The sequence below is a fragment of the Pholis gunnellus genome, assembly GCF_910591455.1.
Source record: "Pholis gunnellus genome assembly, chromosome: 8".
NCBI lineage: Eukaryota > Metazoa > Chordata > Actinopteri > Perciformes > Pholidae > Pholis > Pholis gunnellus.
The window spans coordinates 16,673,764-16,699,401 of record NC_136534.1 but is presented as its reverse complement, the minus strand read 5'-3'; the positions used below and the strand labels follow the sequence as shown (position 1 = coordinate 16,699,401).

At 42.1% G+C, this 25,638-nt stretch overlaps 3 protein-coding genes across 4 annotated transcripts; 1 reads left to right on the top strand and 2 right to left on the bottom strand.

Moving 5' to 3' along the window:
- Positions 1-1,250: 1,250 nt before the first annotated feature.
- Positions 1,251-5,473, bottom strand: fdps (farnesyl diphosphate synthase (farnesyl pyrophosphate synthetase, dimethylallyltranstransferase, geranyltranstransferase)). 2 transcript variants are annotated; one of them, XM_079165288.1, is made up of 10 exons: positions 5,345-5,473; positions 4,753-4,908; positions 4,528-4,668; positions 3,728-3,808; positions 3,487-3,609; positions 3,322-3,410; positions 3,156-3,228; positions 2,992-3,069; positions 2,766-2,900; positions 1,251-1,893 (listed from the first exon to the last, which is right to left on the bottom strand). In XM_079165288.1, exons 1-10 carry the CDS (start codon positions 5,345-5,347, stop codon positions 1,693-1,695), a joined length of 1,080 nt encoding a protein of 359 aa, XP_079021414.1. In that variant the 5' UTR covers positions 5,348-5,473; the 3' UTR covers positions 1,251-1,692. The 2 variants fall into 2 exon arrangements, with proteins under 2 accessions (XP_079021414.1, XP_079021413.1); XM_079165287.1 differs by lacking the exon at positions 5,345-5,473 and having other exon boundaries at positions 4,753-5,200.
- A 539-nt stretch (positions 5,474-6,012) lies between these two features.
- Positions 6,013-20,833, bottom strand: fam189b (family with sequence similarity 189 member B). Its single transcript, XM_079165481.1, has 20 exons — positions 20,295-20,833; positions 19,586-19,646; positions 19,217-19,277; positions 19,016-19,093; positions 17,280-17,369; positions 16,932-16,997; positions 16,759-16,809; positions 12,835-12,891; positions 12,125-12,232; positions 11,855-11,971; positions 11,294-11,401; positions 10,969-11,129; positions 10,786-10,885; positions 10,611-10,683; positions 10,041-10,338; positions 9,585-9,946; positions 9,460-9,501; positions 8,398-8,573; positions 8,094-8,237; positions 6,013-7,954 (listed from the first exon to the last, which is right to left on the bottom strand). The coding sequence occupies exons 1-20, from the start codon at positions 20,416-20,418 to the stop codon at positions 7,700-7,702; spliced, it is 2,532 nt and encodes an 843-aa protein (XP_079021607.1). The 5' UTR covers positions 20,419-20,833; the 3' UTR covers positions 6,013-7,699.
- A 1,067-nt stretch (positions 20,834-21,900) lies between these two features.
- rps27.2 (ribosomal protein S27 isoform 2) lies at positions 21,901-25,427 on the top strand. The gene is made up of 4 exons (XM_079163947.1): positions 21,901-21,941; positions 22,480-22,588; positions 23,176-23,286; positions 24,383-25,427. Exons 1-4 carry the CDS (start codon positions 21,936-21,938, stop codon positions 24,409-24,411), a joined length of 255 nt encoding a protein of 84 aa, XP_079020073.1. The 5' UTR covers positions 21,901-21,935; the 3' UTR covers positions 24,412-25,427.
- Positions 25,428-25,638: the final 211 nt, after the last annotated feature.

Below are 25,638 nucleotides of genomic sequence, written 5' to 3'. Positions count from 1 at the left end.
ACTCAAGAAATATCATTGTTAACAGCGGAATTGCATGTTTCTAGATCTACGCAGGATTCGTTTGGGAATATAATGTTTTGCTTGACCCGACTAGACTCTGCAGGTTCATTAGAAAACGTTTTTTTTAAATGACATGTATAGTACGATAATAAATGAGGACTCGACTCACGATCAGATGCAGGTTAGATGGATGGAAGTCTCCATCTCGTCGGGCTCGCTCGCATCACAGTCCGTGTGAATGTGAATCTCTCTAGACGGTGACAGCCTCAGCATCTGTCTTCTCGCGAGCATCCAGCAAACCATCGCGAACCCCCCCCCCCCCCCCACAACCCAACCAAGCCACACCCCGTACTTGCCTTATCATCACATCCAATTTATCTTGAGTCATTTTCAGCTTCACCTCCTTCAAGAATATTAGTTTTGAGAGCAAGAGTCTCATATCCCTGGATTCCTCATAAATCATCATATCTGCAATTTATTCATGAATGTATCTGTCACAGAAATGAACTAACACAAAAGAATAGAATCTGCAGGTTCATTTGAACGCCAACTACTGCTTCTAGCCTTTATCGATTAATCCGTTAACTACATCCTTGATGAATCTATTATTATTTAATCTATATGGTGTAATTTAATTGTCAAAAGGCCCATTGTTATTGCCCAGAGCCAAATTATACAGTTTACTATAATATATCACAAACAGAAGCATCAAATGCTCACATTTGTAAAGCTAGAAACAGTGACATTTTGTCAATTTTTGCTTTAGAAATGACTGAAACGATTAGGTGTTTTTCAAAATGATATAATTACCAGCTGCAACAGCGATACTAGTATTGTTTTCACCTTGTGAGTCTGTGTGTGAGTCATCATGTGGTGCTGGAGACACCTACTGCAGTGGGAAATACCACAGAGGTGGTGAGTACTTTGTCAGGTGTTTATATTTCTGTCTGTGGACAGATTTTGTCACAGCGATAGTGTAACAACCATGCAAGATGTAGTCACGAAACTTCACACGGATGTAGATGAAATCAAAATGAAGGGAAAGTTGGAAAATGGGTATGGTCAAGGCAAGGGCACTGGAAGTAGGGGGGTGGGAAGAGACCCCCTCGCACCTGGTTCAGTTTGGTGTCACTATGGTTGTGATCCCATCACAAGATGGTCTCTAGTTCATATATGTCAATTTTAAACAACAAATCGTTGGTGCTCTACAAAAACACACAAACAAACATCAAAAGGATGAAGAGGAAAAATACTGTTCATACATTATTTATTAAAAGCAATAACATTCAGGGCAGTACAGACTTTACAGCAGCAATATAAAAAATATATGGAATTAGAAAGCTGATGAGGTTTGACCCTCTGTCCCCTGTCAGGATACATCTGCTGTCATACATGTTCCTTTTAGATTCTAAATTAATAAATCTATTCCTATAAAATTAAAAACAATCTGATTGTATTTGTGTTTATTATTTCAGTGTCATACTTCTATCCATGGTATTCTTCAGTGGAGAACCAACCTGAGACACTGTACATTATTAAGAACTGGGTTCAATAGTGTAGTGAATGGGGTTAAAGAGGCAGACAGTTTGATGACATTTGCAACCAAATATCTACAAACCACTTCAAAGTTATTCTGTGCATCATAAACGTCAAAAGAGAACCAGGCTGTTTGCGACTGACCACCATTCCCTCTCACTTGTTCCTCTTGTAGATTTTCTTGGCGAAGTTGAGGAAGATTGAGTGAGGAAGGTTTTGAGCGTGACAAGCAATGAGTTTCTGTAGCCGCTGGTAGCTCTCTTCCTCATATTTGTGGTACAATGTTGGCATTTTCAGGGTGTTGTACAGTGCTTTGACCTTTTCTACACAGGCATCATCATGGCGCCCATAACATGCCTGAGGAAGAGGTGAAGATGAAATTAAGTTTTGCTAATGCACTAGCGAATGAGTAGTAGAATTTCTAAAAAAGGTGGGAGCAGAGGCAAACACATACAGGTTATACAGTTATTTTATAATAAATACAGTTTCTTTTGCTGCAATGCATACTTGTTTGTATGTTGAATGACGTTTTAGCTGAATATAGATGTTGGGCAAAGGATAAAATATCTGTAAAAAGTGACGCTTGTCACATGTTTTTGCTTTTCCTTCTGTTAAAAACCCACTTTTCCTACACTACCTTGTAAATGACCACACTTTGTTACTGTGGTATATAAAAAAAAACATTCCTTGTGCCTTGATTACACTTGATCCCATTTATTTTGAAAAGGTCACTTTTCGGGAAAATCTGTCAACAGGTCATTGCTCAAATTCAAATGTACAGCACAGAGATATAACCAAAGTATGCATTGTATTTAAAGGGCCAGTGTGTAGGATATGGCAACACCTAGAGTTGAGGTCACACATTGCAACCAACTGAAACTTCTACGGCGAGCCTAGCGTGTAGAAGAACCTTGTTTGCTAATGCGAAAACACGAATTGGCCTTTCATAATATCATAACTTTTTTTTTAAGGAAAAGCTATTTTATTTGACACCTTTCTAAAAGGTTCTGTTATTCTGTATTATTATTTTTAATTATTCGTCGACACACAAACGTTACAATATGACCTTTAATATTATATTCCATTGCTGCAGATAGATCCCCCAAAATGCTACACATTGGTCCTTTAATGTTTGCCAAATAATAATAATAATAATAATAATAATAATAATAATAATAATAATAATAAGTACATAATTGAACAGAAAGGGTTGTTTTGTGAAGTCTCACCTTCAGCTCTGCTCTTTGTTCAGGAGTCATGGTTTCCAGCGCTGTCACCACCAACCAGCTACATTTGTTATCCTGGATGTCTGTGCCTATCTTTCCCGTCACAGCGGGGTCTCCGTAACAGTCCAAGTAGTCATCCTGTAAATGATCAACATTTGGTGGTTATTAACTCGGCAGCATATGGTTCAATGTGTGGCGTGAAAGCTGGAAGACGTGTAAAAGTAGCTACCTGTATTTGAAAGAACTCTCCCATCTCAAGTAAGATGTGTTTGGCATTATTGTGTTCCTCTTCACTCTGAATCCCTGCCTACAGAAGGAAGGTAAAGTAGTTATGAGAAAGACTAGAACATTTCTCTTACTTGCGTCATGTGTGTAAAATATAAACAAACTCACAATATACATTGCAGCTGCCACTGGGAGGTAAAAAGAGTAAAATGCAGTCTTGTATTTTACAATAGCTTTATACCTGAAAGACAAGGAGAGAAAGAAATTACACCCATTTTCTTTTGTAAACAACATCCTTCTCTGGAAATGTACTTTTCAGATGCATCTTCACTACCTATCCATGGTGAATCTGTTGAGGTCAACCTGACCAGGGGTAGAAGTCATGAGGTCCAGAGCTTGGCCGAGCTCGGTCTGGAAAGATGTCTGAAACAAACATGAGGTGCAGTAAGAATCCTGTGTTAACGCGTGTGCCTGTGTAATCAATCAGGACATATAGTACCTCAGTAAACAGCTCCAGTAGGTGGACGTAGTACGGCTGATCCCTGCAATGTCTGCGAAGCAGTCTGTAGATAGCCGCCTCTAAGAGAAATGAATCATTGATGGCATCCAGACCGATTCCATCCTTAAAAACAAACAGACAGGATTCACTTGAAAAACTGACCGCATCATTTGCAGTGGAAGATAAAATATCGCACAACAACATTATAGTCCCTCTTTTTCTGGAATATATCAGGTCTCACCTTCTTGTACCAGCAGGGCTGTCCTCTCCGAGTCACAGATCCATCCATGATGTCATCTGACACCAGGAAAAATGCCTGAAGCTGCAAGCAACAGATAAACAATCGTAACCTTGCAAAGTATCTTTACATCAATCAGTCTGTGCTTGTGAGCTTTTTTTAGTGACACATTGGTAAGATGACAAAAAAACAAAAACTAACTTTGTAAAGACCAACTTTGATCTTATGGAGCTTGGGTGTGACGAAAATCATAAATAAATAATATTGTGATGGATGGTGTGAATTTATTGATTTGAGGTGTAAGTAGAGACCATCTGATGGGATCAGGGGCCTAAAGTGGGGGCCCGTTCTACGTCCCTTGCTCAGACCACACAGTACTTTGACCTCCCTGTCTGTGGCACTTGGTCCCAATTTGTTCCTACTGAAGACACAACTCTTTAAAAAGGGGTCAAAAATATATATCTATGTATAAAGAAGTAATTTTCTTAAAAAGCCAAGCAATGTAGTAGCAACTGCTACTCAAACAGGAGAAAAAAAATAGCATTTGATGGAGACTATTCAAGGATTTGGAGCACTAGTGAACATTGAGCATCAGGATGGTGTATGTGGGATTGACTCAAAACAAACTAAAGTGTCATAATTAAGAAACTTGTCACCAAGTGGAAAGATATGGCTAATTGATGAGTTTAGTTTATGGACAGAAATGCAAGGGTAGGCTGCACTTGCAATGCTGGTTTTGGCTATTTATTGGGATTTATTTGCAATAAGAAAAATGTGGAAATCAACACACAACATGTCCTTACCAACTCAATGCACCAGCCAACCAACAGAGCCCGCCGCACTGTGTCCTGTGCGAGCTGGGTGGGAGAGAGAAGATCCCTCAGTGAAGCGATCACAGACAGTCCTCGGTTCCTCTTGCCTCCGGGGGAATTGTACACCAAAACCTGAGGGGGGAAACGACGCATATAGGAACAACAGGAAATAGCAGTGCACTAGTCACACGTAACTCTGTAAAAGACAATACATACCTCTCTAAACCTGTTCAGAGCGTCAGCCAGCGCGGGGTCCGCGAGGTCGCTCTCTGAAAGCTCCGTCACCAGCTCGTCAAATTGGGCATCGAACAGCTGAGGATCGGACAGCAGCGCCTTGTTGTTGCTGTGCGTCCCGTTGCAAAGGCTGTCTCCCTGCAGAGACGAGGTGCACATCAGAACCGAGGTTGTTTTTAATCTAAGCGGGGAGCCGGCGTGCCTCATTGTCCGGATTGTTTGGGGTGCTTTAATGAGCGAGCTCAGCAGACGTCTCATTCTCAACCGTCCAAACGTCCCGACTAACCGTCAACACGCTGAGCTTTAACACTCAGTCGGACTGTTCCGCTACCAAGCTAACGTTACAGCAGTGACATAGCTACAAAAACGTTAAACGTGTTCCGGTTGAGGGAAACTACTAAACTAATAGCGTCAGTCTCTTCGCCTACTGAGCTCAGTGAGCAAGAGCGAGGATTAGAGCAATGACTTTGTAGGTAACGGTAGATGATGATAGCTCAACCAGGCTGTTGACAAAGCTAGCTAGATCATAACGTATTAAATTATTTTTTTCGTTCATACACATGCCTTTACATACCATAATGATACAGTCCTCTTGTCCCAAACTGTTTGATTTACTAATAGCAAAGTAGTGTATCTTCTGTTTATTCGTCTTCGGTCAAACTGAAGTCTGTGAACGTCTCCTTAAACCAGGATGTGCAGGTTGTAGTTCGCTGTCGTGGAGCGGTCCTTTTTAATACACAGCAGCAGAACTACGTCCCCCAGCATCTATTGGGAGTGGTGCATATGGGCGCGGTCTTTTGGAAGGCTCCACTTGACGTTGAGCGTTTGATTGGCCGGTACCATCGAACCAGGATGGGCTTTCACACTGGCTGACCAATAGGATTTGAGAAGAGGTGGAGTTATGGTGGAGTGAGGAGATTTGTGAAACAAGGTGTGAGCCTCAACTATTATAGTTATAGTAATAGTTAAACTTTTAGAGCAGAAAAGAGAAACATAAAACCCTGGGATTCTGCTCTTCATAATTGGTAAAAAAAAAAACATCAACATAGGTATTTTTATTTGTCTATCATTTATTTCATATTTTGAAATACATAACTTGCATTGAAAGTTTTTGCCATTGACACTGCATTTAAAATCTGGAATACGTGTCATGTTAAGATACATTTATTATTCAGGTTTCAAGGCTCTAGCCTGTTAAGCCTGCCATACAGATATACATTTCTTCAAATAAATAATGTGTAATGCAAGACAGGAGGTAGAAATACAGCTCAATGCCTTAATAAGGGAGTGTATGGGTGTGCCTGCATCTGTGTGCGGGCTTAAGTGTGTGTGCGTGTGCATTTTTAAAATTTGGTAAATACATATGAGTATATCCAAAATGTGCCTTTACTGATATGGAGTCAATATCATCACTTCGTGAGCACATCAAAAATACTTTCCAAAGAAACTCCAATCCGACACAAATATTGATATACACAATACCGAGTATCCAGAGCTGCCAGACCCATCATATGTTCACTATCAGCTGCCCATGGCTTATTTTTTTTCATTTACCACCTATCCACAACCCCTGCAAGTCCAAAGAGAACCTTGCCAAAGCATAGTGTGAAGCCCAGCCTCATAACAAATACCAACATTTATTGCAAGAGACTCTTCAGTCGCAGTGCAATTTACACCACGTATCTGACAGGATCCGGCTGCGTTAGCTAGTGTCAAAGATATGCACGTGCACTTGAAACATTTTCAAACCCGACCAAAATCAAATTAGGATGCAGAGGCGTGTTTTGGGGCCATCTGGCAGAAAACTTTTGGGAGCACTACACATCTTTGACTCCGACCTTCCCCTTCAGCTATCTATTGACACAAACACATTTCAAATGCAAGAGGAAAAAAAATAAGAAGCATTGTCAAAACATGCAGATAAGACATTCGGAGGACATGTTACGTAGTTACACAGACGGTCAGGTCCAATGCACAAGGTTCCTGCTGTATTCGGGAGGCTGTAGCAAAACATGCACATATGCAAATCAAACCACCGTGTCCAGGGGCCACTCACAGAATATACATTTCAAACGCTTAGCATGTGTCTGTGGCATGCATTAATGTTAATGTTAAAAATGCTGGCTGCCTTTTTTTTTAAGGCCAGTGTGTAGGTGGAAAAACGTGGAGAAAGTGGGAATCTGATTTCAAAAACAATCTGAATTGCAAAAAGAAAAAGACAAAATTAGCAACTCAGTTAAGGGTTTTCCATGTGAGAGCACTTGTCCGCATGTACAACCTCATCTGTTTATCTTACATTGTACTCAGCTAACTCTATATCTATTGAGATTCTTTCTTTGTAATCAATGGAAGACAAAATAAGTTTCTATGAGACTTCTCTGAGCGATCCTGTGGGTGAATTGCAATGTACTACAGGGCCAGAAGCATATTGCAACCCATAATTATGTGATAGACTGAATGTACATCTGAGTAACTGGTTGTTGTAGCATGAATGCTAGTCGAGTTCTGCCTCCAGTCTTGAGGAAAATATGTCTCCAGATCAGTATTGAGGGAGAATGGGTGGAGAATACAGCGGAGAGATGTATCTGGTTGGTTGTTTCGGCCAGTTGTGGATTCATTCTGTTAGAACAGGGACCACACTGATCAGACCGTTTCACGGATGTTGAACAGTGAAATAGTGTGAGCTCTGGGCTTATGTTCAGAGTGATAAAGAGCACCACTGAATAAGGCCATTTGCAAAGTTGGCTTCAGGAAACTGCAGTGACAAAGAGGAAAAGGAGGGAAGACGTTCAAATTTTAAGTACTAGATATCTCCACTGAACTGCCTCAGACTCTGCTTTTCCTCAGCCTGCCATATTTCCTCCCATCTTCCTTACAACCATGTCAACTCATAAGCGTCCTTTGTCCCTCCTTCACCCTCCTCTTCTCCTCACAGTGCAGACTCTGAGTAAAGAGCTCCTGATGACCCATGCGGTGGATGAGGTGTCACTAATCGACGTAGTGATGCTGAGGACGAGGAGCTTAAATCTCCACAGCTGCGCAGGTGGATCCCCTCTGGCGCCAGACTGCTGTAATGCCGGTTGTGTCGACTGTCACTATGGGAATGGTGGTGTCCACGGCGATGGGGGTGATGGGTGTGATGGTTGGGGTATCCCCGGCTGTTGCTCCAAGGGGTCAGCAACACCTGGAGATGAGTTTTTCAGAAAAAAACATTGAGACAAAGAGCAGATCGCTTTACTCGCAGAAACACTGAATTATTCTGATGCAGTGAACTGAAGACAGGGGGAAATAACCAAGTTCAATCAGAACTTGTGTCATACTTGTTCCAAGGGCAGGTGGTTGGTGGCAGCGCCCTCAACTCCACTCCTCCTCTTAGGCCCCTGCCCGATGCTCCCAGCATGCTCGGAGGAGGGCGATAGGTTGCGTTTGGAGCGCTGCAGGAAGCGAGCCACCAGACCCCGAGTCACCTGAAGGGAAAGGTAAAAGATCAATGAGGGGGAAGATGAAATAAGGCAATTAATCAACAGCTTGCTTAGCTATTGCTAAGCAATATTGCTAAGATGTCCATGGTTAACGACAGTAGTTTTAGGTGTTTGTTGCTTCTGCATCAACTATTTTCAGACTAACTTTAAGGTCTCCTAGGGAACGGTGGCAGTCTTTAGGTAAACGCAGTGGTGAGGTGGGGGGCGCTTTAGAGGGAACCTGCACCCCCGTGGCTGCTGATTTCATGCTGCCTTTCCTTGGCAGAGCTGCAGCAGGAGGCAAAGAGGTGCGGGGCAACAGACATGCCTCAGAGGATGGACCTATGAGAGAGGGAGTCAGAAAGAAGGAGACATATTTCTCATCCTCGTTCAACAAGTTAGGGGATAGAGGAGTAACATAAAACTAGATGAAGAATATCAGGAGTCTTCTGGGAGAGCCAAGGCCAAAATAACACACCAACTAGGCTTGACTAGAAATAAAAGCACATAACTGAATAAACTACCCGAAAAGAAAAATGTACAATGCTAAACCTAACTGCATACCTACATAAAAGTGGAAGGTAACTGAAATTAAACAGAATCCCTACCGGTCTGACATGAAGTTGACAAAATAATACACAAGAGCTTAGAACACACAAACACTAAGCAGACAGCAGAAAATGGCCAAAAGGCCCAGAAGTACTACTGTACATCTGATCTTGATCTGTATTTTGTTAATTGTATCACTGTCAGCTGTAAGATACATTTCAGCTTACATTTCTGCAACAGTCATAAATCAGGACGTGTCTTTTGAAAATGACATGTCGATGAGGAACTGGTGAGGCACATTATTGTTTCCACAGCAGAATCTAATTTATCAACCTGTTCTCAAATCACTGCTAATTTAGATATCGATCACAAATCAGATGCACACAGGGACAGATCTGCACGTCTCCTCTGATGCTTATATCTGTGCTGGTTTCTAAGAGGGTTTGATAAATGACGGCTGTCAGGTGCAAATGTGTTGAAATGTGTCTCATCTAAACAACTTGGAAGTGTTTTCTTTGGGGATTTTTTGCCTTTAATTGGACCGTCAACTGTGAAAAGAAACTGAAATGAAGAGAGAGTAGCGGTGATGACGTGCAACGAAGCCAGATTTGAACCCAGGATGTTATGAGCTGTTCCCCAGAACATCACATTTTAAAGGCCTGTAGCTATAAGCTGTTACCTGTGTCTATAGATACTTTGCTGCCTCCAGAGCCAAAGTCAACTAGAGAAAAGGAGAAAGAAGGACAGGTTATGGACATCGAAATGGTAATGTAGGAGATGTACACCTTTTTGCGTCTGACTTACCTGTGTCAGTGGAGGAGCCGATGCCAGGCTCGCTGTGTGACCTCACGAGACGTAGGAGGCCCTCACTATCCTTTCTTACACTCTCTCCATCCTTCTCAATCTTCCCAGCCCTTCGTCGAAGGTACAACGGTTGGCCCAGGAGGAGTGGCCCATTACCCTGACCACCGCTTTGCTCACTGGCGGGCGAGGGGGATGAAATGGGAGGAGCAGAGGAGGCCGGGGTGTCTCCTTGGCGTGAGAGAGTGGAGGGGCAAACTTGAAACTCTGGGATGGAAGATCGCTGTGGAGAGGTGGATTTCCCTATAGCTTCCAGCTGGGAACAGCTACTAGCTAGCACGGCCTGCCGACGCAATACTGGAGACCTGTGGGACAAAACAGGGCAGCACAAAATACCACTGTCAACCGTAGAGCTCTGACATGAATACATTGTGTCTGTATGTGTGTGTTCGTCCTCACCTGTATGTGGTGGACGCTGTGCTGGGTGAAGAGCAGGAGTTGGACCTCTCTCCTCTGAGGAAGCGCCTGGCTCTCGGTCCTCCTGCCAGAGGACTCTCTGGTGTCTGAGACGGGGGACCACGAAAGCTGATGTACTCCCCGCCGTCTCCTCCGTCTCCCCCCTCGCAAACGTTCCTGTTGCCCCTGTCCCCCTGGGTCCTCAGCCCAACCTCCATCAGACAGGAATCCTCAGAGGGGGAGGAATCGTCCGGGATGTCCACAATCTCTGACATCAACAGAGACCCACTGTCCATGGACACTAATAAAGAAAGGTAATCCTTTATTATGAAGGGACACAGTTTGCTTTAAGTTTAACTTAAAGCATAGGTTAAGCATTGCTTTATTTTGTGTACCTCCTTCAAATACTGTAAGTAATAACTGAATTGAATTAATGGCCCATTTTATTTTCATGAAAAATGTTTTATGATCTCATTTAAACAGTTATAGTTGCTTAAAATATACACCTGATTCTGATACAGTACCCAAAGGAATCTCCATGTCTCCACATTATAAAACTCAACATCTTCTCACACTCACCGCTGAAGGCAGTAGAAGTTCCTCTCTCTCCAGACAGCTCTGTGCCATGGGGGTCAAACACTGTTGCCTTGACAGTCAAAATAGAGAAGGATTAGCATAGGTCATCACAAATATCACACACACACACACACACACACGCACACACAAATACATTCACACACGTAGTCACCTGGCTTGCAGCTCTTTGTCCCATCACAGCTTCATAAGGAGGGGGACAGTCAGTGGGGTAGAGAGGAACGGGGCTCTCCATGGAGCCATTATAGGTGATGCTGGACATTAATACAAAACATATCAAACAATCATTACACACTGCACACAAGTGATGTATAATAATACTTATTAGGTGCGGTACCTCTGAGCGTCTGTTTCAGAGCTGCAAGTGTACTCAGGAGGGTAGTAGGGGGGTGGAGGGATAGGTGGGACAAACTCCTCAAAGTCCATGATGTTGGTAAGGAAGGCGTCCTGAGGAGTGGTGCATTCTGGGTTGACTGAACGAGAGCGATGTGGGGCCAGCTAGGCAGGGAGAATGGGAAACACACTAATATCATACAACAGATAGATGTAATGGGCAACAACATTTGTGCAACGTCTGTCCTCAAATATGCAGCGGTGTAGTTTATTGCTGAGTACTTGCAAGTCGGTTTGGTAAATGTAAAATGTGCTGTGTCTGTACTCACCAGGTGCACAAGGTCCAGAGAGAATATGTGGATACTGCAGGTCACAGTGGACAGAGTACAGATGATGGTGGAGAGAATGCTGAGACCACATGCACTGAACAAAAGGTCCTTTAGAGAAATACGCAGTCAGAAAATCAAAATCTGACAACACAGAGGCAATTTATTGGTTGAAATGTGTCATATTTATATGATAGGTTCACAATTTTTCAGCTTTTGCTTTCCCTGGACAGTGTTTCTCTGTTGAGGATAGTACCAAAAAGATTGAATTTTGTACAAAAAACACTGTAACTTTGGAAGATATATCCACTTGATTTTTCCAACTCAGATTGCTGAACCGTAATATTAGTGTCTGAGTACTTTTGAATACATTTTTGCAAAAAACAAGAACTTTGTACTTTGTCCTTCGTCCATGGGGGATGTTAAAAGCAAGAGAAAAACTGTTTCAAAGTTAATATGAGCACTTGGCTACTATTTCAATCCAGGCTTGAAAAATGGGGAACCTACCCTTTAATGGTTAACTTGGGTGATCAAATCTCAAATACAGAGACACATCCTACCAACCTTGAGCTGATGTTTGACTGAGTGACAGTCAGCATTCAGGTAGAGGACCAGGGTCTCCTCCTCTGTGATGGAGCAGGAGTGAGTGGGCGCACAACACACACACAGACCATTCTCCACCTACACACATTCCCAAACACAGAGGATCGGTATGAAGCGTGAGACTGCACACGAAAAACATATTCACAATTATTCCTGACACGTTCCCGATGCATCCAGAGCATCGTCTCGGCATGAGAGTGCAGAAGGCAACACTTGCATAATGTAGTGTACCTGGCAGGTGAGCATAGACTTGACCATCTGTGCATTCTGACAGGAGAGCATTGAGCCGGCCAGACTGAGGATCACACACACTGCAGACAGCAGCATGAACAGTGACACCTGCGGGGGAAACACAGAGCCATGTTTTGATTTGGGGCAGGGAGTCTTATTCTACCATCCAAAGACTATACCAGGTGATTTCACTGAAAAACATACCTTCAGCCTGAGAGGAGGAACTAATCAGTGAAGTACCAGGACTGGTTTTTGGATGGATTTGTTGTTGATTACTTAGTTTATAGTAATTTGTACTGAATCAATACATGAATACACAAAATATAAGCCCCGAATAAAATAGTATGACGGAGCCACCTTAAGGCTCTTTAACTTTGCAACTGCTGTTTCTGAATCCAAGGATAAAACTTTGAACGTCAGCTTTCAAGCCAACATGGATGAGAAGTCCTAAAAATGCCCGGAATAATATAAATTTGACCATGTAGAATTCTAATCCGCTGATGAAGATCATGTGATATGATCGCTCAACAGCAGCTACTAAAGTGACCTTTTGGTGAGATTGTTTTCTCAACCCTTCACTTGAGTTCTTATCATACTTTAATGGCGCATATTCCTTGTTGGTAATCCAGCATTGCTGCACGACATACATGGCTTTACACCTATAGCTAAGAGACTCGAATGCTGCTTTTATCAGATTCAAATATACACACCACAAGCGTCAGAGGTCTCCTCCATGAGATTATCCCAACTATCCCTGATGCCACCACCTGCAAACAGACACCACGCACATCAGAAAACACACTCTCTGCTGTTATATTCTTAATACTGTAGGTTTCAGGTCAGATTTACACTTACGAAGAAACCAGCCCAGAACGGACAGGACTGCCTCACACGGGCAGAGGAGGTGAAGGCCATGCTGGTGAAAGAGAAGGCCAGGACCATGGCCCCCAGGCCCAGGTGGCACAGCCCTAGGTAGAGGAGTAGCCGTGCCCCACCAGGCCCCCGGCCTGACATGCCCCTGCGGCTGTCTGACCAGCCTCGAGACCCCGAGGCCGAAGCCACGCTGCTGGAGTCTGACGGTGAAGGCATGCCAGGCTCGTCGGCGTGTGTGGAGGAGGCTGGGAGAGGTTTTACGCTTACTCTGGGTTCATAAAACAAAGTTCAGTTGTGTGGGTAGAAGTGCAGGCAAGAAGAAGAGGGAGAGACATGAATGCTGGTTTTCAGAGCTCCACTCTGTCACAATTATGCACCAAGCTCCCCACTGGCAGGTGCCATAGGTTCTGCGCAATGCCCCATGGTGCGCACTGTAGTCCAGTGAGTGAGTCCAAGAACTTTGTCAGCAGAAAGTTGACAATTGAGCAGCCACTACACACTCACAGCCACCGTACTCCCCTCATATGACGTTTCAGCCATGATACTAAGATAGCTTCAGTCAATACAGTGTCTCATGCAGTTCACAGGCCACTATCACCCACAGAGTTGGCCTACAATACCATTCTCGGACTTAAACACAGTCAAAATGGGGCTAGTTTTTGCAACTTATGCATCTCCGTTATACTCATTTGCTTTTTGCTGCTCCCTCCTCTTCATCTTCTGCCTTCCACCTCTCCCTCCTCTCGCCAGTGGCATTGCGGTAACTAGAGACACGAGCAGGCCGCAAATTTTAAAGCATCCCAAAGAAAGCAGCTGATCCCTCGTTGTTTCACCCCCAGCAGAGATGACATGAATCAGTCAGTCCGTATGTCCAATCAGGAGGAGCAACATCCGAACATGTGCCCTCCCACTCCCCCCCCCGCGACCTTACGTTAGGTCCTCATCCTGTCACGAATAAGCAAAAAGGCGGCGTGGAGATCAAAGCAGCAAGATCATCGGTTCGTTCGGTAACCGAGACTAATTACCTCGACGTGAACAGGAAATAAATATACTCCATCGATTTTCAAACTGCACCAAAAATAGACGTCAGGCTGGAATTAATCTTTCCTTCCAGGTTTCGATCTTTCACAACTCCACCTCGGGTTTTTTTGCGGTGGTCTACACACGCACCTAGAGCCCCTTCCTCCTCCTCCTCCTCCACCGCCTCTTTCCTCCCTGCAGTCACGCGGGCATCCCGTTCAGCCCGTGTGTTTGTGTGTATGTATCCCGGACGTTCACCTCACTGCCTCCCACCAGACGTCACAGGGACATAACAGCATAGCCTGTATCCTACCTATGTCCGGGATAACATGTTTAAATCCATCCAAGTTTATTTGTAATTCTTCTTTTGGTTCGCCCTTCCCTCTGCTGCCCGCGTCTCCTCCTCTGGTCCTCGCTACAGCTCTGGCACTGGGAAATAATTATATATCGTGTTTGCAAACCGAAACCTGCCCTGCGTGATGACAAGGCACGCATGACGTGCAGGCAACTTGAAGATGCGGCAGAGAGCGCGCGCACAACAGTCTATGACACCGTCGTGGTGCTGATGCTGGAAAGGAGGGGCAGTTGCCTAGCGACAGGCACCAGCTCGTCCAGCAATTGGGGGGGGGGGGGGGGGGGGGGGGGGGGGGGGGTCACCGTGCAGGCCACCGTATTCGGAGGACTAGTATTTCAAAAGAAGGCAACAGGGGGTCCTACAGTGAGAATGGGTGGGGCATATAGGTGCCTGGTCTAATTTGGGCGACAGTATGGACTCAACATACATATTTCCTTTAGTGTCCTTGAGACACAAAGCCACCTTCTGCTCTTTAATTGTAAGCTGTCTATTTGAATTGATCTTTATTTTCATCTTAAAGTAAAACAGTAATGAACGTAAATCCAAAACATAACAAGGTCCGCATCTATTGCATAGATATATCCGCCCAACCTGCTGCTCCTCCTGACACGTCTTCTTTTTTTCCTATTGAAGGTTTTTTTGGGGTGCTTTCCCTTATCCAAATAGAAAACAAATGCTTTGTAATTATGAGCTGTATGCATCAAATTAAATACAGTTCCACACTACAACACACTCATCATATTTGTTGTTTAGCATTTTTATTTAGCAAGTGGCAGGTCTGTGAAATACATACAAAGCCATGTGGCATGTGTGAAAAGACACTGAATTTGAAAGAAATGCATAAAAAACAGATACAGGAAACACAGCAAGTGTGTTCGGATCAGCTGAGAACGTCTAATCAGAGTCATTTTGAATGATCGGAAATTGCTTGTACAATTGTCTTGTCAGATGTGGCTAATGTGTGGTAGTGTTAAGTTAGAGATAAACCAGGCACTTCAGATAAAAGGCACGACCCACGAAATCAATGAGCGCGGGTCATGTGAGCACTGCTGCTGCTTCCCTCACATCCTGTCCATTCACTTGCTTTATCCATCATTCTGTCATCTCTCCACTCATCTCCTCATATTGCACTTATCTCTGTTCCTATCGTCCACATTCTCAATCCATTCATGTGTTAAAACAAAGCTTGTTTACCACCAGTGTTTGTTTCAGATTCAACGTCACGCATCCCTCAACTCGTTTAAGTAATTAACGCAAAGAGCGTTTTTTCAACTTTTCATAGGATGTAACCCCAAACAACTCAGGGTTTAATGTTAAGCGGCATCCGTTGCTGTAGATTCTGTTGAATGACTTAACATACATAACAATTTAAATATTTCAGCAATTCTCAAAGGATAAGCACAATATGAACATAAATAAACATTTATTACTGTTCACTCCGACATCTCTGAAATATGTTTATGGTCCACTAAAATGTGGGGAGATAAAATGCGTCTCCGCCCGCTCATATCTTACTGCAGGAGTGGGATGTCAACTTGTCTGTGCTTTATACAAATCATTGAATTTCAAACAGTGAATTGACAGAAGCGAAAGTGCATTGTTAACCAAAGATGTTTTACCACTTACTTAATCAATTCACTAATTCTGTCAAGTATTTAAGATTCATGAACAGAAGCGTACTGTGTGCACTGTATGTGGATCAAAACCCTTTCCATCAAACTCTTCCTTTGCCATTAAGCCCCTAAATGTGTGCTCACACATAAGAAATACATTGTTCCATTAAGTTGTGACTTTTTTCTTTACAAAGCTACCCAGTTTATAAAACACAGCTAAAGGCCCTTAAAGACAGTAAACAGTGCTGTTTGTTCGGAGTCACTTAAGACCCCGACTTTGCAACAATTTCATGACAATAACAGTATCACTGGAGATGTGGCAGAAGACATGTTCAATGTGAAATACAGGCACAATCACTTTACTAAAATTTGAGCTCAAAGGAGAAAGACTTTTTTTTTTCTGACAAAGTACGCTTTTGGGGAACAAAAGTAGTTTGGATGTAAAAACTAAGTTTTACCACCCGTATGTATTTGATATGTGAGCCCACCAGATGGAGACAGAAAACCTGCTGTACTGTAATTCTCCCCAGTAATACTGATGCGCTCTTAAATTTGCATGGTTCTTTCTTACGTGTGCTGGCCAGCGTCATATCTAGAGAAGAATGCATTTGGAGGATTTTTTCTCTGGACTGCTTGTGATTTTCACCTCTCGGCCTGTGGGGCCCTGTCGAGTAAGGAAATACAGATTATTACAGACGCACCTGGTTTAACATAAGGTCTTATATTCAGGGAGGAACAAATGCTTCAGTTTGGTATTATTCTGTATAACTTACTGGTTTGTTGCTGGATTTCTGTAGTATGTCGCTTGCCAATGACAGAAAAGACTAAAAGGAAACAGAAAATGAAAGTTAAGTCTGCAACATTCAAAACATCACAATAAAACACACTCAGCTTAATGAGGCATGTAGACACTGTTTGTTTAGCCGGTGGTTATGTTCTGGCTCACCTCATCCACGTTAATGCTGGACTTTGCACTGGTCTCAAAGAACCTGATGCCATGATCTTTTGCCAACTGTTAACAACAGATACAGAACAGATTACAGTAGGTCAGGATATGGCTAATAGTCACTTCCTGCTTCTTATCTAAAGTAAATACAAAGCAGATGCATCAAAAACATGCTACAGACTCAGTTCCTTCCTCAAACAATCACTCCTTATCTTTAAAAGACAGAAAAAAGGTCAACAAGTCTTCATTTCTATTGTCTCTTTCTAACTATGAGACTCACGTCTTCATCACATCACTTTAACAGCAATGAAAATAACAACAAGGGAATAGTTACGTTTGTCATCTCACCTTTTCTCCCGTCTCCCTGGAGACTTTCCGCTTTGCTTCAATGTCGCACTTATTGCCGAGTAACATTCGACTGACCCCAGCTGATGCATTCTGCGGACGAAGGAATGCAGTTAATCGATTAGTTGAGTTCTTGTGGAGATCACATTCAAGAAGAAATCAAAGACCACAGACATCTTTACATTAAGTCTGAACTGAACAACCAGAATGAGCAGCACGTACAGCAGCTGCTCTGGAGGAAAACTCTCTATACTTAAGGATACTTCAGGACCAGGATAACCTCAAGGAAATTATTAGAGAAAATGATAAACTGGCCAAGTGGGTTCTGGCATTACGTCGGTACCATTTAACAAAGCAAACACAGCTCTATAAGCCCAACCCTAGTCTTCAGGCAGTTACTGATGGGGGGGTCTTATTCTCTGGAAACCAGTCGGTCCAGAAAGTCCCTGATATGCAGTTACCTACCAAAAGCCACAGACGTGATCCCAAGTATATAGTTCGAGCCGCTTTCACTGCCAATTTAATAGAACAAGCTGCAACAAACTCACTGCTAAGAGATTGTTACTCAATTAAATGGAAGAAAACTCCAGGAACCAAACGGCCGTCTTCAACCAAAATGCCAAAATGCACAATGGACCAACACTAACCAAGTGTAGGGAAAAAAATAATCGCACAAAAGGACGAGAATATTGCTCTCATCTAAAGGCAAAACCCATGCTTCATTTTACCAACGTGATTAATTTGGTCCCGGACAAGCCCCCAATTTATCACAAACCGGCTAGAGAATGGACAAAGGAGGGCCTCACTAAAAATAAGTTATTTTACATAACTAAAGGGGAAATTAGTGTAATGATGACAGTAAGAAAGCCAGGAGAGAGAAAGAGACTGTCTGCCAGTCATGTAGCCACACAGGTGAGTTGTCCACCAGGGTACTGGAGGGCGAGGCCTGCTCAGAGAGCGTCGTCACGCACACTCTCACGGTTTCTAGTACTCATTCAATTAATGACATTTTTGTTGTTAGATCTTGATCAGGAAGAAATTATCTTCCATCTTCCATCATTAATGAAGTAACTATGACCACCCTGTTAAGACCCAAACCTGTGATCGCAACATCTCTCTCCTTGTTTCATGTCCCGACTCAACTCTCCACTATTGATTAAAGCCAAAAATGCCTCGGAAATACTTGAAAAACTAAAATAAAGAGAGTGACAGACAGTGTGTGAAATTCTTCCTCAGTTATATAAGAAACTCCTGCTGCCTTCAAAAATAAAATAGAGCTGAAACAAAAATACATTTAAAAACTAAAAAGAGAAAATGTGGCACTCTCTCTTTTATTACAGAAACCTTGATGTGGACATCTCATTTGGGCTATTAGTTGATTAACTGAGAAGCTTGATGGAATCGGCAACTACTTTCATAATAAATTCAATAATTTTACAAGCAAAATTGTCAACCGTATTTGCTGCTTTTCTATTTGACATCAATTTACACTGTGGATTTTCATCATATTCTGACAAAGCAATTAGTTAATAAAAAAAAATAATGCTTAGTTGTAGCCTTAATTTGTTCAATAGAAAGAAGTTCCAGTTAGGGAGGTGAACTGACCCTTTAAAATCACCATGTTGCGCAATGACCCTACTCGGTTGTTGCAGAGAGTAAAGGCCCATACTCGTGACTAATATGTACCTGACTAAGCACTATTTTTTAGTATTTCCTGGTTATCTTTGAAACAGTCTCACTTCTTTGATGCTCTTCATCCAGTTCTGGATGTTTTCGAAGGACTTCTCGTCTGTGATGTCATACACCAGGATGATGCCCTGACACAGAGACAGAGGGAGAGGATTTAAGGAGTCAGTGAAAGGTACAGAGCGAGCACAAAGGGACGGGGATGTCAGCCGTGATTATCCAGTCTGCTTGTTCTGCAGGCGTCCAGCGCTCACCATGGCTCCTCTGTAGTAGGCTGTGGTAATGGTCTTGAACCTCTCTTGTCCTGCTGTGTCCCTGCACAAAGCACACACAGTGAAAGTAAGAAAAAAGTGCACTGATGCATGCAAGAGCTTTAAAATACAACCGTCAAAGATAGTTGAAGTTGCAGGACGATGTGCATTTTATACTGCTATAGCAAGCACACCCTTGAATGACATGAAGTGGCTCTCTGTGGCGGGACATGTGTGATGGATCTTGGACAATAAACCCTGTCTTATAGTCTCAATTTGGAGAACAGGAGGGAGCTTCCTCTTGCCTCCCAGGAAAATGAGTCAGAGAGGAACAAAACGTTTCCACACAAGCAACCAACTGTCATCTCCTACCAGACTTGTAGTTTCACTTTCTTTCCATCGACTTCAACGGTTTTTACTTTAAAGTCGATGCCTACAAAGAGCAGAGAGGAGAATGGATGGACAGAGTTAAAACACCTCAGATATGAACTAGAAACAAAAACACACACATTACAGCATATATAGGTCACCCTCACAGGGGTGGAGACTAATTTATGGTGATTTTGACCCCTCAGTGTCATTTAGGAAAGACGTACAGCCCTGCAGGACACACTGACTGAGTTATGTTGGATGGACAAGCTGACAGACAGACAGACAGACAGTGAGGGGAAGAGGATGGGGGTTGTCCTGTGAAAAAAACAACAACTGTGCTTGCCAGAAAGCCAAGCATTCTTCTGGGAACGTGGAGATGGTAAAAGAGATAGGAATGAGGGTGGGTGGACCCTCTGAGAGCCAAGTGAGAGGAATGAGATCTGAGGGAGAGATGGGGGAGAGGGTCAGGGTAAAAGACAGCGCACAGATTCAACAAGAGGACAAGAGACAGAATGAAAAAAGAAACGAGAGAACACGGACTAGTTCAGACATGAAAGCAGTCTGGGAAACCAGTTTGTTCAGCATCAAATCGAGAAGGAATAAAAAAGTCAGCATTAAGCAAACATTTGTCTTACTCATAACATAAGTTAGAGAGGCCAAGCATAAGCTGGTGCAGAAATATCGGCGGTTAGAAAGGCAAACAACGTACCGATGGTGGAAATGTACGTGGAGTTGAAATTGTCCTCAGAAAAACGAATGATCAAGCATGTTTTGCCCACTCCGCTGTCCCCGATGAGTAACAATTTGTAAAGGAAATCATACTTCTTCGCCATGGTCGGAACTGTTTCTTCAGAAGTTAAAGTTAGATGAGGGAAAGTTTGGGTTGTCCCTTTCTGGAAGCACTTTTCATCGACTCAAGTCTTCAAAGATATTAGTTGTTATTGTATTTAAACCGAAGCAGGCTTTTTTTTTAAAACTCCATGTAAAGAGTGGATCCTCTTTTCCTTTTTTCCCCCTCTCTTGTCACCGGTAAATTCCGATCCCCCTCAGTGCCTCTGTGCTGTGTTTGGACTGCGCTGCATCAAGAAATACACTCCATCCAAAGTTTAACTGTCTGCTGCCGATCAGTCTTCACCAACTAATCTAATCGAGATTCATTCTGCTTTCATCCAAACGTCCATATCACTCCGTTTACACACGGCGACGTGTTTTTTTTTCAGATCCGATCCCAGACTACGTAGTGTGGGAGTGCTTCGTGGGAGTTACTGCTCAGACTTGCAGGTACCCGCCATGAACACCAGATGGCGCCGTCTAATCAGAAAACGACCGATACACCTGAGGGGACTTGATCCACGGCTTCACCTTTATACCAACGTGGCAGCATCGGCCGGAAGTAAAATTATTTTCTTTTTTATTCTTGAGCATCTTTGTTAAAAACGTCAGAACATTTGCCGCTATGTGTTTGCAAACGTTACTGAAGTAAATTACTGACAACAACAGATTTCCCCCATCTTTACTTTCATCTCTGGTTTATTTTTAATATTTACTTGAAATAATAAAGTATGTAGTAACTTTTTTGATTTATTATGACAATTAGTAATCTCTATTTTTTTTACCAACCTAATTGTAATAGATCGGAAGTTTGTATAACCAGAGCTGTCCAGCTCTTCATACTAAAGAAAATATATAGTATATACTGCTATTGCAAACTTCTATTTTAGACTACTCTGAATATTTATTTATATTCATACACCACAACACCAAGGCAAATTCCTTTTATGTGAAAACCTACTTGGCAATAAACCTGTTTCTGGTTGTGATTCTGATCACATGTTGCATATTATGAGTTACATTATTTGAATGTGTCTAATTTGTAATGTTTCTTTGTAAATGTTCAATGACCATACACGATCACAGGTAACTTAACGATTCGTAATATTTAACGAGCCTACTTAGTTTTAAGCATATTTACTTGAAATCCACCGTCTCCTGTAACACGTAGTTTAATTGACTGGAGCTCGACATACACTGCATGGGTCAAAGTATGATATCTGAATGTTCAACTCATATTTGAAAATGTAAATTCAAAATCTCCGGAGTTGAAATAATATCTTTATTGTTGGAATCAATGCTACATGAAAACTAAATATATTGCAAAAATACTTAAACGCTAGTTTTATAACCAAAACCTAAGCAATCAACGGTTATTAGAAATGTATGTATTATATTATATATTGTTATTATATATTATTATATTATACTCTTACTTTTTCCGGGTCTCTGTCCGTCAACCAACAGTTTCCGGTGCGTCATCGGTGTGATTTTCCGGTGAAGGTCTCTACACGCAGTCATGCCTGTAAGTATCACTACGGATTATTTGTATTAAGCAGCAATCTTTAACGTGTTTTAACGGTGGTATTCTAACACGACATCAAGCAGTGGGTGGTTTCTGGTGGAATCAACCTTTTTATCACCGTAATGTGTGCGTAAAGATGGAAAAACGCACGCGGCATTGAAAAACACGTGTGCGGAAAAGCAGCCCACGAGCTCCCTTTATGGCCACCGGTCACATGTTGATTTCTTTTGGTGGGTTTAAACTCAACCTTTGAAGATATCGTAGGTTATATTCTGAGTACAATCACTGGAATTACTCTAAAATATTCAATCCATTTCGTGTATTACCTTTACTTTAATTTTAATCACATTTCCTCATTTGAAAAGTCGTAAAGAGATCTCGACCGTTGCACGATGTAAGCATGATGTAACCATGTCTCTGACCAGAACTAAAATGTATACTTATCCCTTATATTACAATAAGTTTAAGACTCTGTAGATTATATTAAATGTATATATATTAATATTCAACTAAACTACTCTCTTTGATTCCCTTCCAGCTTGCAAAGGATCTGTTACACCCGAGCTCTGAGGAGGAAAAGAGGACACACAAGAAAAAACGTCTTGTTCAGAGTCCTAATTCATATTTTATGGATGTCAAATGTCCAGGTCAGTTTGTTTACGTGGCAACCTGGCCACACCCTCGTAATGATTTAAATAACAGAGAGAGATGTATGTGCAAAGTACACAATTACTGTACCTAACTAGGTCCTCATATTTAAGTGCTGAGACCGAAGACTTTTATGCAAATACAATAAGTAAAAAGTAATGAAGAAAGATTGGGTACAATAATCAAAATAGATGTAAGAACCTTTTTTTTGTTTTGATATTTGAGTAAATTTACCACGTTATAAACTTAAATTAGATTTAAAGCCTAAATTAATTGTTATTCAGTTGGATTGTTAATAATCATTATGTGATGGATTGAATTACATCGTCCACGTAAATTGTATTAACATATTTGCCTTTATGTGTTGCCCTTTCATTGTTCCCTTAGTGATTGGGGTGTCAAATAAGGCATACAATGACACTTGTGGCTGTTTGTTAAATTAGTTTCACGTGACTCCTTTTCATAAACAGCTGCAAGGACATTTCAGTAACCATGAGTACATGTGATTATGTAGAGGGTGTTATGTTGTGGTTGTCATGTTGTGGTTGTTTCATGGCTGATTTGTACTGTCTGTGTGTGTGTGCAGGCTGCTACAAGATCACCACAGTGTTCAGTCACGCTCAGACTGTCGTGCTGTGTGTTGGCTGTTCCACAGTCCTCTGCCAGCCTACAGGAGGGAAAGCTCGCCTCACAGAAGGTAACGTGCATGGGTAGTGAGGAGTTAATCTAACTGCTAATGTACATGTAGCACTACATATTCACGTAAAAGCATTCACAAATGCATACAGATACATTCTGTAGATTTCAATAATAATAATAGTTCATGCAGTACGTACAATTGGGTTTCTGTTAAACTCTAATTGAATAATAAATGACAAAGGCACCACGTGTGCACAGTGTACAGTTCTTCACAAGCTTAAAACTGAGACCTGTACCCATGTCTTTAAGACCCAGCCTGGCTAAACCTGACTGGTTTAGTCTTAACTTAATTCTGTTGGGCTGGGGTCAGGTAGCAGAACACATCTGTACAATACACTCATCTGTATACTCAATGCACCTCATGACTGACACATATTTGCCTTTTGTGTTGCCCTTTCATTGTGTTCTTTATGAAAGGGGTGTCAACTAAGGCATACAGTGACTCTTGTGGTTGTGACAGAAATTCATCATCATCGATCTATTTCTACACAGTCGACTGCAAGCACAATGCCTTCTCATTCAGGCGTTTGTTTTAGACTTCTTTCAGCAAGACATCCAAGCAGCGAATACTTTGTTTTTGATAAAAGGTGGATCAGAATTCCATCACCATTCAGAGTACACTAAAGACATGATGATGGTGTATACAGGGTGTTGGTGAATTGGTTGAGTTTAAGGTCGAGGTTTGTTTTCACGGACGGTCCCACCCACTCAGTCCTGTGCTCTGCTGCCGTGGTAACAAGCGCTTCTCTGTGCACACTGCTTTGAGTTACTATGGGTGCAGTTTCTGGAGGTGATTCAGTCTTTGAAACGGCAACTGGCAAGAGTTTCAGTTCTCTCTTATAATAATATTTATATAATATCCCTGTCGGTTTGTACTCTATCCTGATTATTTTAGTCATCAGTAATGCAGATCATTTTCAGTTGCAGCCCCAATTGTGTTGCATTGCTCTGAGAGGTATTTTTTAAAATGTCGTCTATCCTCATTGATGTAACAGGGAAGACATTAGTTACAATCTTCAGCACCACAAATCCAACACAACCTTCACACAACATTTAGTTTTTGTTACTCACAGTTTTTCTCTGTCTTTCCGCAGGATGTTCATTCAGGAGGAAACAGCACTAGTTTGACCAGGCGTGGTTGGACACAGTTGTGGATGAACTGAGCTGGAGTTCATGAAGTAACACTGCCATGGAGCTGATGCCTCAATGAGGAAAGGAGAGTGGAAATGCAGATCATGTAACCCTAAGAAGTCTCTATAATATGCACAGAGAAATGCTTGGCATTTCTGAGACGCCACATATCCAATTATTCACCCCTCTTATTAAACTTAGGTTTTTTTGGTAAAATAATCTTGCATGTTTGTCATCCGGTTTTCTTCTTCGTACCTCGACATGGTTCTTAGATGTCTTCAGACATCTGAGGGGGTCCTGTAACAATCAGGACTTTAAAACGTGCCGGTACAGATCAGGGCATTTCAGGACTCCGGCAGTCGTTTCCTCCACGTGTACAGATGTGTGGCCTCAACAGTTTTTGTGTGGCGTGAAATGCATCTGTTTGCATTCCACCTTCAATGATTAAACATTTAGAGGAAGGTGGGGGTGGATGATGAGCCGTGGTGATATTTTCAACCAGTTTCTTAGCACTATATATCGATTTATAAGTTTGCTTTTAAAACACTAGACCAGTTCTAGGAAAGGCGATACACTGACTGAAATAGCAATTTACATCTAAAAAAACTGTCCTTAACTACAGTTTTACTATGTTAAAGCTGCACGTGGCATACTTAACTGTTTCTGGTAGAGCTGGTGAAATATCCACTCAATGCCTGTATATTCCAAGTCAATGCCACAGTTCAGCGTTTTATTTAAAGGTAGACCATGATGTCATCGGTGCTTGCTCCAAAGCCATTGGCGTTGGTCCAGGGCCCACTCACTCTGATCGTGGATTTGCTTCAGGGAAAGTCATTGCTGGCTCTGCTTCTGATGGTTGTAAAACACAGAACAGTGACGTGACACAAAATATCATTATGGTTGTGAATTTAAATGTGCTCGCAAGCTTCCTGTGAAAATGATAATGTGGGATGAATTCTTGTGAAGTTGGGGGGGAAAAAATGGTTTTAAATAAATCTGCTAAAATCATTTGTGTCCTCTAGTTTACTCAGTTATAACAGTTTAGGCTTGTTCGTGTGACTGAGTTGTACACTGAATAAATTAACTAATCTAATTTTTTGTGATGTGCTTGTACACACCTTCCAAATAAAATGAATATGATTCGATGTCCCTACTGGTTACTGAGTGACTTATACATGTGAAACACAGTTTACCCTGCAGTTCTCTCAGACTGCAAGTG